Source organism: Centroberyx gerrardi, chromosome 16 (assembly GCF_048128805.1).
Source record: "Centroberyx gerrardi isolate f3 chromosome 16, fCenGer3.hap1.cur.20231027, whole genome shotgun sequence".
Taxonomy (NCBI): domain Eukaryota; kingdom Metazoa; phylum Chordata; class Actinopteri; order Beryciformes; family Berycidae; genus Centroberyx; species Centroberyx gerrardi.
Genome location: NC_136012.1, coordinates 6,005,647 through 6,016,618, shown reverse-complemented (window position 1 = coordinate 6,016,618; position 10,972 = coordinate 6,005,647). Strand labels below are relative to the sequence as shown.

Below are 10,972 nucleotides of genomic sequence, written 5' to 3'. Positions count from 1 at the left end.
AAAGCTTTAGATTTCATTTACTTAACACACATTTTTAATACACAGGTAAAGAAACAAGTTAATTCTTCTTTATGGATCTGTCAGATTTCCTATCTGTGGATTTTTAACCCCGTGTTGACCAGATCTGATGTTTCACTGCAGGATAACCATGGAGGAACCATTCAATCTGGGTGATGAAGGGTTAAAGAGCAGATGAGTCTTTTGATGTTGTCTAAATCCAACTCTGGGTGGGTTGATGGTGGCGGTTCATCAGGATCCGGTATGTTCTCTCACTCAGTCAGTGGGCTCTCCTGCAGACTCCAGCTCAGACAATATGGACCTGGACGGAACAGTGAGAAACAAGATACAGTTTCTGGAGGGGGAATCAGAAAAAAATACAGATAATAGATCCCATTAAGAAATGATGGGGGCTGGGAGGGCCATACTGGGTTTCCAGCTTTGTGAGTGTATTTAAAACCAGTTTCCCCCCCCTTTTCAGGCTTTTTCATTGTTGTCTGATTTACTGGAAGACATCTGTAAACCACACAATAAGCTGTTCTGGAGTTCCTCGGTCTTCCCTGCACACTTGTATGCTATAAATGCTTCTTTTGTATTTTTCTTGTGATCTGTAAATAATTAAATAAGTATATTTTGAATAGGCACAATCCACTGACTGACAGCTCCTCTTCAGTTATCTTTATCCCACACAATAAACAATTCTAAATCTATATTCCTCACCTCTGCTCCTCGCTCAGGTTGAACTCGCTCAGTGCTCGCTGTGCCAGTCTGGGCGTTGCCGGCAGACAGAAGGCTGCGGACAGCTGAACCAGCTCCACCGCCCTCTCGGGGGCGCCGGCGCCGCTGCACGCCGTCAGGAAGTCCTCCAGCAGCTCATCACTAGAGAAGAAGAAGACAGCAGGGTCAACAAAAAGGTCACAAACAGCCGCGTGAACTTGAGCATTTGTGCTCGAACTGCAGCAGATATTTCTCGCTTTTCGTAAGTACAGTTGATTATATTACTGTAAAATGTGAAATTTGACAGCTTCACCTACATACTGAATATGAATATGAAGGCATAGGATGTGAAAAAGACACAAGCATCAAACACAGAGTCATTGATCAAAGCCCTATGGACACTTGAGAGGGTTCCTATGTGGTACAAGTGTGGCGATTGGTCAAAAAAACAACTTTCAATGACAAAGTGGATTAACAGTTCCGTCTGTATGGCTGTAGTGGAGGTAGAGACTTACGAAGGAACCCGGTTCTTGGATTTGAAGATCTGCAGCATCTCCCTGGAGACAGGAGGAGAAGGAGGAGAGGTCAGGTGGCTTTCACTTTAACACCAGAGCCAGACTCACAGTCAAAGCTAGATATGAAACCTCCACTCTTTCATAAATGGACTGATAGACAGATAGATATACAGAGTTGTCTTCCTCACCAGGCCTGTTGAGTCCTGTTGCCTCGCAGCAGCAGGCAGGTGATGTGGGAGAGGGAGGAGGTGCTCCACTCCAGCCTGCTCCTGTCTCCGTCGAACACACTCTTTACATCCAGAGCACACGCTGCGAAAGACTCCTGAACCTGCAGACACACACACACACACACACACACACACACACACACACACACACACACACACACACACACACACATATATATACGTGTTTTACTGTAGTCAAACATCATAGTCAAAGTGAAACACTATCTCACACTACAACAATGGGATTACATGACGACGTCCTTGTGGATCATCAGCTCTACTGACCTCAGCACTGTGCTTCTCTCTGGCCATCAGGCCCAGCAGCTCCTCCACCAGATCTGACTTATTATCATGACCCAGCGACCGGATATCTGGAAAACAGATGGATTAGAATAGATTAGATCTATAGAGACAGACAGAAACTGTAGATTTGACTTATCATGACCCAGGGATGTGATATCTGACATAAATGGACCAATATTTTGAGTTACAGTCACTGAGCGATCAACCTGAATTTCGATTCCTATAACCTTAACATCAGCATCAGCCTTACCTTTCCATATAGTGGGTAGAAGGTCCAGGCGACTGTCTGTGTCCAGGGCCTGAAGCATGTCCCTCATTCCCTGAGGGTTCGGGTAGTACAACTAGACAGACAAATGTATCATATATTACATTACAAAAGTACTGTTAATTCCCATAAAGCACGGGTGACTCTTGCGGTAACCAGGGAGCTAGTTAAAGATCTATTTTGTTTTCTGCTGCTTTTTGTTCTTAAGTTGGCATGCTGCAGAAACTTGTCTGCAATTGGTCTTTAATATCACATGACTGGTAGTTTCTTTTCTGGTTGATTGGCTCTGTTTACATCTCCATGCTTATATCTTGGTCAGCTCTTGGGTGCTTACTCTCTTTGGTGATGCAGCATTTATCATGTCATATATTACATGGTCTGGGTGGTACAACTGAACAGAGAGAGAGACAGGAGTGTACTGACCGAGGGGATGAGCTGCCGGTACCACTTCAGCACCACGTCAATGTGCTCCATCATACACAACAAGTTGAAGAAGCGACCGCTGGAGAGGAGAAAGGGAGGGACGTTTTCCATGGAGATTTATTGGATTTTGACCATTTTCCTTCTCAATTAGTGTTATTAGATCCAAATATCCTGCAACGATCGAGCCATTGACAGGAATCTCCCAGAAGCCCCTAGTTTACTTACTAGTAAATACTCTGTTGGTAGGAATCTCCCAGAAGCCTCCAGTTCTCCTCTAGTTCCACTAGACTTTGGACTTTGTAGGCCAGCTCTACATCTTTAGTATCCAGACACTGTTATACACAGACAGATGACAGAGAAAATCAGATCAGACAGATGTAGACCTGCTCTGTTTATAGATGACCTAAACAACAGATACTTACTATTCTCATGGCACTGGAGAAGAATAGAACTGAATAGAGAGAGAGAGAGAGAGAAAATACTAAATCAGCATTACAAATCAAATACTCATCCAGGTCCAGGTGTTTTCTATTCATTTGTAATTAAAATAAGGGAGATATATGTACCATCATCGGGGTCCTGGCAGGTGAAGCTGCTCCCGGACACCTCTGATATCACCTCCTGTAAAATGTCAGTCTGGTTCTGGGCGGGGGAGGCTGGAGGGAGAAAACACAGCTCAATGCAACTTAACACGCACGCACGCACGCACACACACACACACACACACACACACACACACACAAGTCTGTATTGGTAATGTAATATCAAACTCCAGTGTTGCGTTTACCTGCTTTATAGAAGATTGCCAGGACGTGGTCGAAGGAGGCCAGGCTGGGAGCTGGACGCACACACACACACACACACATATTAGTATAGAAGTACACACAGTAAAAACACACAAAGGGTCCACACTATGCCACCCCCTTTACTTGTAGATTCCCATCCAAACTAATGCTAACAAGCATCTATCTATGAATCTGAATAACAGATGACAAATTCTACAATAATTATGTAATGAATCAAACTGCATCATATCCATCATATTAGATTTGGATGACACTGACTGGCTGCTATCAGATTTTTGTTTTATAGGCCAATATCGGCCGCCATGTATTGGCAAACCGATATATTGTCTCCTGTGTTTTTGCTATTGAACCACAGTGTGTGTGTGTGTACTAACCTATCCCCAGAGCCCTCATCTCACTCAGTGTGTGCAGAGCCTGTGTTTTGGCTAGAGAGCCGCAGCGTCTCAGAGCTTTGAGGACGCAGTTGAAAGTCAACAGGTTGGGCTGAACTTTCTGTTGACTCATCTGGTTCAGCAGCTCCTACAGGCAGAGACACACACACTGTTAGAGATCTGTATTAGGTGCACAGAGCTGAATGACGACGTTCCCTCGTGTGTAGAAATCCAAAGAAAAACAAACAAAAAACAGCTAATATTATATATATTATATGTATATATATATATATATATATATATCTAACACCAAAACAATTTGATTTTGAAGGACACTTCCACCAAAACTAGCTTTTAATTGTTGTTCTAAAAGACATTTTACTTAGATTTTCCTGTTGTTTCATTAGTTTTGAAGATGGAGGAAAATGCAATCCCGCTACATCACTGAATTGAATTACTTGATATGATTGAAAGGTTTACAAAGTATTGAAGAATTCAAGCTATATTAAATATGTATGCATTTTTTTCAGAATTCTCTAAATGAAAGTCGGACACCAAAATTAAACAATTCAATTGTAGAGGTGACTTCTACAAAAAAAATTGGCAGGTTCATTCTCATAATAACAAGACCTTTTCTCATAATTGCAAGCTTTTTTCTTGTTATTATGAGAAGCTTTTCTTTGTTATGTGATGTTTTCTCATTATTATGAGATCTTTTCATGTTTCTTTTTCCTACCTATGCCATGGTTATTGATATAGAACAATTTAACCTAATGATGTTAAAATACGTTATTCTACATAGCTGAAGTGAAAAATGTGTGTATTGACATGTTTAACGGGGTTAGAAACCGATTTAGGTTTCCCCTTAAATTTTCCCTTAACTCACAAGTAAACTGTGAATCAGAAGATAGCGTTAAAAGATAACCTTTTTTTCCCCCATTTCATGAAAAAAATTATCTTTTTTTAAGATGAGTTCCACATGCTTCTGTGGGCAAATGACTGTAGTAACATTTTCTTTCTGCCGTGAGTAAAGCAGTGGAACGGGTCTTACGGCGATGAGGTCCCATCTCTCGTTGTACTTCTCTCTGAGCTCCGGAGCGGCCAAGATCAGAGCGTTGAAGATGTGGACATCCGCTGGAGGGGAGAGATCAGGCTGTTAAATAAATTTGAATGGGGAATGACAACAATGATAACAAGCCAGTTGACCAAGCTACACACTTCATGGCATTCAGGACAAAATACTTGACTAAAAAATAAACCTGTCAATACATGGTGGAAAAATGTACGACCTCTAAAAACAGATTTTACGTCATTTTCATACATTTTAAGGCCTTACATTTAGATAATTTAAGACTTTATGAGACCCGCAGATGCCTGAACGTGACAAGTCGCTGACAAAACAATTATCAGAAAATAAACTATAACTGTCAATGTCACAGTATCACTTCAAGTTACTGCTTCTACTTCAAATACTGCCTTTAAAATGATGTTTGAATACTGCTACTGCTGAGCCTGTTTCTCTTCCTACTCACCAGTCATTCTGTTGTTCAGCATGTCTGTGTACATGTTGAAGGCTTTCACATTGGCTCCATGCTGGGGAGACACACACACACACACACACACACACACACACACACACACACACACACACACACACACACACACACACACACACACACACACACAGAGTTCATCACAGTTTAACGGGTAACTTTGACAAAGAGGACCAGAAGCTAAAATGTGAAAAAGGGAAAGAAACAGAAATGGAGTCACTTTGCTTGGATTTCTGACATGTTAACATGGCTTTGGTATCAGAGTTTACTACTGGACAAACCCACTGGTACAGCACCAATAGAGTCCCTGCAACACTAACATTACTGCTACTGCTGCTAGTATCCCTACCTTAACCATGCCTCTGATCAGAGCAGAGTAACAGTGTGTGTCTCTCTCTGGCAGCAGGTTAAAGATTCTCTCTGCGTTGTTGTTTTCCCTCCAGATGGACTTCAGGAGGTCTGACGCCCGACGGACCCTCCCTCTCCTCCTCCTCAGCTCCTCTCCTGACTCCTCCTGGACACACACACACACACACACACACACACACACACACACACACACACACACACACACACACACACACACACACACACACACACACACACACACACACACACACACACACACACACACAAGCAAAATAATTGTTACTTTGTGGTTATAGGCATACAAGGCTAACGCTAATAGTTCGAACCTCAGAGCAAGATGTGCAAAAGATGTCGGGGGTTAAACAGGGTTTGTGCAGGTTTCAACAAGTTAAATTTAAGACTTTTTAAGACCTTTTTAAGACCATTATGAATGCAATTTAAGATCTATTTCACGTTCATACTGGCAAAAAAAGTACAAAGGATATGAGCATTTAAACAATAAATAAATAAATAAATGAATAACAATAAATATTGGGGCAGCAGGATGGACTAGTGGTTAAAGACACCATCCTTAAACCTGATGATTTGTGCCCCATGTCAGCAAAAAACCAAAGTGTCCGTGAGCAAGTCAGTGAATCCCTAGCAGCTCACACACACATACAGTTATTTATTATATTTATTGCATTATAGGATATTATAGATCCGTGTGTAAAGTCCAGAGCACCTCCGCTTTTAATGTTGGCGTAGATCCAAACGCTGTCCGGAGGTGCTTACCGGAGTTGCATCGGTCGCGCTGGGGCCGGACTTTGATGCTCCCGATGTGAAACCAGAATATTGGGTGATGGCAGGCATTTGCTGCTGGCTTTTTACGGCGGCTTTATGTTTTTCAGACTTCCCATGTGAATCTAATGCCTTTATACCCAACGTTCCTAATTTCAGCGTTTTCTTGCACAAGCTGCAGCGGGCTTCAAATGTGTTTTCAACCGGCTTCAACCAAGCACTAAATTCGCTGTTCTCGAGCCAGATCTCGTTGAACTTGCACTTGCCCATTTTAGATGAAAGTAACGTTAGCCCACACACCACATCTGGGTGTGCTCCGATAAATTCTGACCGGGCTGCACAGTTTGCATTAGTCGTTATTGATTCCATGTTGGTTTCGTTTTGTAGTTTTGTTACAGCGTGATTAATACACATTTTTCCCAAAAACACATTTAAAAGCGAGACTGAAGTTAATGCAACTTTATAAAAGTAACGTTAACTTCATAATCCAATCAATTTTTAAGACCTGTCAAAATCGGATTTAAGACATTTTAAGGCCTAAAATTCAGAAAATTTGATGTTTTCTTCTGATTTGGCTTATAATCAGAATGCACTTAAAGTAAAGTTTTACTTTTACAGCCAAAACCAGTTTGTCGGGAATCATGTTGCAATCCCTTCTCTCAAGGTGTCAAGTGTTGGTAACCACTAATTATTGATATTGCTGTTGTATTGCTAGTAGGGCTGCAGCTATCGATTATTTTAGTAATCGAGTATTCTACCGATTATTCCATCGATTAATCGAGTAATTGGATAAGAAATACTTTTGCTTTATTAAAGAGCAATAGTAAATATACAAAAGAGAAAAGCTGTCCGCACGAAGCTGTCCATACGACACTGTGATTTACTGAAAACGAGGTGAAATAATAATTATTATTGATATTTATTACTAGGCCTAAATATCATACAAGTTCATACGACTGGCTAATGTACATTTATTTACTATGTTGAAGGGTTGCCCTACACCTGCTGACCCTACTCACTGCAATCAAACTAAACTGAATATACCTGCTGTATTGGACTGGTGCATTTTAGGCTCCAATTGCTACTTACACCACCTGATATTTTGCTTTCTGGGGTATTTTATGCATCACTGTGAGGGGAGTAGGTGTGTGTGTGTGGGGGTGTGTGTGTGTGTGTGTGTGTGTGTGTGTGTGTGTGTGTGTGTGTGTGTGTGTGTATGTGTGTGACTATCATAATAATAACATGAATGAAGCTCAGGCTTTCACAAATTGACTGCAGCATTTTATTTTCTGTGGTTATTTTCTTGAGCAAAACTTAGCTAACTTAGGGACATCATAACTAGCCACCATATTGATTTACGTTCTTAACTAGCCATTACATATAGCCATAATTAACGTGCATTCTTTACTAGCCTTCATCTCATCCCGTTTTAATATTAAGTGCTGACTCCGCCCACCCGGCCAGTTTCGGCGTACGCAGCAATTACAAGTGGACCCTATCCTACAGTCCCTGCTCTCAGCGGAGGGAAGGAGCTACACTGTGTGTGGGAAGCGCTGTGACCGTCAGACCTCTCTGGATTAGACAGGCAAGTAGAGAAAACTGGCATCAGCCGAACCAATTTATTGCCAAATGCTTTGGGATTCAACACATTAACATTGCTTCCCATGGTCAGAAAAAGTCGGCATATTTGTCGCTAGTCGCTTTTGAGAAATAAAGTCGCCAGGGGGGTCTGAAAAGTCGCTATGTCTAGCGACAAAGTCGCCAAGTTGGCAACACTGGATCCGAAACTTTGGACACTTTCTGTCGTTTTCTCTGGCCTGTCTCTTCTCTTCGCCCCTCGCTATTTTCTCTCTCTTTCTCCAGCGCGTTGTGCAACAGTAATAATCATCCGTGCGAAACACACTGAGTGTGTATATAGTTATATGGATTAAACGAAGCTTCGATGCAAAGAATTTGCATCGATGATTTTTAGTAATCGAGTTACTCGAGGAATCGTTTCAGCCCTAATTGCTAGTTAGTGTTAATATACTCTTTTTTTCTCTTTTCCCTTTGCTGCAGCAACATCCCAATTTCAAGTTTAATTGAATCAAATCACATTGAATGTAATGTAATCTGATCTGATCTAATCTAATGTGTCACTGTTTCCCTGTCTCTGAGCATCCCTCCTAAGCTAGTTTTAGGGCTGTGAAAGATATATTATGGGATGTCTCACCATGTCCTCCGTCTCTGGTCCCCCCTCCTGCACGGGGTCTCTGTCACAATAGAGACAGATCAGGTCTAGCAGGTCATGAGTTGTTTCCATGGAGACCGCAGTGCCTGAAGGAATTGGGGAGGACACACAGTTAGTATGACTACAGTAACATTCCTCATTGTGTGTGTGTGTGTGTGTGTGTGTCCTTACCAGCTTGCAGTAGTTGATCATACATATCGACAGCAGCTGTAACTTTCCTCAAGCTGATTCTCTCCTTCAGCGCCTCCTCGCTCCTCTCCTCAAGACGCAGCGACACACTCTCCGGCATCAGACACTACACACACACACACACACACAAACAGACACACACACACATTAAGGAATGTTGCTGTTGTTGTTTACAGTATCATCCATATATCACCCCACTACTGGCTCTGTTAATGCTTAGAATCAGAAGGGATGGAACAAAAAAAAAAATACTCTACTACTAAAATTTGACGAGTACATGACCTCTAAACATGAGTTTTACATGCTGTGTGTGTGTGTGTGTGTGTGTGTGCGCGTCTCACCGGTATATGAGGCTCAGCAAAGTCTTTGGTGAAGAACTTTGGATTGTTGTTGACAAAGTATTGGGCTGCAGATCTGCCGGACTCCTGAGAGAGAGAGTAGAGCTTCTGCGGAGCAGAGAGAGACAGAAAGACATATTGGTGAAAAAATCTATGAAAAACTGAGATTTACATTATAGCAGTAACACCAGAGAGGGCGCTGTTTACTGTGATTATGGGTACAACGGTGATCGGGCAAAGTACAGGACATGCTGCACTGAGTACTGTTCCTGTTTTTTCCTATTTGCACTTTCCTATTGTTTTATGTGGTTACTGCTGCTGTTGTGTTTGACTACATCTTGATTTATGCTCTCTATATAGGCTATATAAATAACAGGTGACAGAAAGAAAGAAACAAAATGAAAGAAAGAAAAGTAATGGAGGGTAAGGCTTGATGTGTTTTTGACGTACAAACTCAGCGGAGGTCCTGGGAGAGAGGTAAGGATCGTCCTGGAACTGGTAGTGATAGGCTGTGGGGTCCTAGCAGGGAAAAGACAGGCAGATAAATAAATAAATAAACAAAAAGGCCTATATGCAGACAGACAGAACGGTCTGGAAGATAAGAAGGAGCTCTCACCCCGTTGACAGTCGAAGCCAGAGCCTCCAGCACCGCCTCCTTGCTCCTGTTGGATAGGAAATGTCATTAACTCTGTGGTCAGACTGCTTGTTGAGACGCATTAAGATTTCACATGAAAGTGATATGGGTACATACCATGTTTTCTTCCTGGGAATGACAATAGCCTCTGTAGAATCTGTGATAACACAGAAAAAAATTAGTTTGGCGCTATTGACATAATCTGTATAATATTAAGTATATATAAATTAGCTTCAGCCTAAAAAAAAAAATCCCTCCCCTCCTCCCAGAATACCTTTTCCAACTGTGGTAGACTGTTGTAGCACAGCTGGAGTCCAACTGAAAGTCCTGGAAAAAACAGAGAAGCACAAATCAACTTAAAGTACAATTTACAAAAGACAAATGTGCTTCATTGCATGCTCAGTATGGCAGGACACTTTGTAGAAGTTTATGTAAAGTGCTGTCAATAATATACTACATACCATATGAAACCATAAAGCGTTTTTTCTCTGTTTTGTCTGAAGATGGTCTTATAGTTTTAACCCCCTATCTTTGCGTAACACCTACCAGACTGATACTGTTATCGCCTCTTCCGAAGTCAGGGACAACAATTTAGAAACACTTCCACTTACTGACAGTTTACCCGTTAACTGTGTTAATTAATTAGCGTTTCTCTAACCAGGTTGAAAGTTTCAAGGGAGACTTGGCCAAGAAAAACAAAAAAGGTTGCAGACCAAAAACATGTCATGTAGGAAGTCGAGATACAGTCCAAGCCACAGAAAAGAAGAAAGTATAGAGAGGGTGCAATGGGGATGAGGGACTAGCATCTCCCCTATTGACAAATTTCCATACGCATTTCATTGGTAAAGACAGTTTCTATGAGAAATGCGCGGGAAGAGACGTTTACATAACCCCTGTTCAATTTAAATAAACATTTTGTCCACAAAGTGTACAGTGATGTAGCGTCATGAAGACATGACCTCTTGTCAGAAGATGCTAGCTGCAGTTGTCACTCGTCAGACTCACGCAGCAAACACAATTCATGGAAAATAGAGTCTCATAAATACTATTATGGTTTAAAACACAAATATAACGGACTTCTTACCTGTGACCCCATAACTGTTCGATGTTATTTAGCAGAAAACGGCTGTTCTTGTGGATGTAATGCCCTACGTGCCTACCGGGCGCCGCCATGTTGGAAACAACCAAAAGGCTTCTGGGAGGGACAAACCATATAGGCTACGATGGGGGGAGAGAAAATAGTACTGGTTTGTAT

General features: G+C 41.8%; 1 protein-coding gene across 1 annotated transcript; it reads right to left on the bottom strand.

The window, feature by feature from the left end:
- Window positions 1-10,895, bottom strand: ptcd3 (pentatricopeptide repeat domain 3). The gene is made up of 23 exons (XM_071914212.2): window positions 10,802-10,895; window positions 9,992-10,044; window positions 9,835-9,874; window positions 9,700-9,745; window positions 9,534-9,602; window positions 9,087-9,191; window positions 8,728-8,851; window positions 8,539-8,642; window positions 5,527-5,691; window positions 5,157-5,217; window positions 4,676-4,758; window positions 3,628-3,772; window positions 3,235-3,285; window positions 3,014-3,103; window positions 2,870-2,898; window positions 2,673-2,779; window positions 2,448-2,526; window positions 2,010-2,100; window positions 1,742-1,827; window positions 1,418-1,557; window positions 1,230-1,271; window positions 718-876; window positions 1-319 (listed from the first exon to the last, which is right to left on the bottom strand). Exons 1-23 carry the CDS (start codon window positions 10,888-10,890, stop codon window positions 274-276), a joined length of 2,004 nt encoding a protein of 667 aa, XP_071770313.2. The 5' UTR covers window positions 10,891-10,895; the 3' UTR covers window positions 1-273.
- Between the last annotated feature and the right edge of the window lie 77 nt (window positions 10,896-10,972).

What these genes read in the sequence shown, in the direction of transcription:
- ptcd3 (XM_071914212.2), bottom strand. Translation starts at nt 10,890, where the DNA reads ATGGCGGCGCCCGGTAGGCACGTAGGGCATTACATCCACAAGAACAGC. An exon ending in GAACAGTTATGGGGTCACAG is followed by an intron (nt 10,045 to 10,801) that starts GTAAGAAGTCCG and finishes TGTTTTTTCCAG; the next exon opens with GACTTTCAGTTGGACTCCAG. An exon ending in CTGCCAGGACCCCGATGATG is followed by an intron (nt 2,899 to 3,013) that starts GTACATATATCT and finishes CTCTCTATTCAG; the next exon opens with TTCTATTCTTCTCCAGTGCC.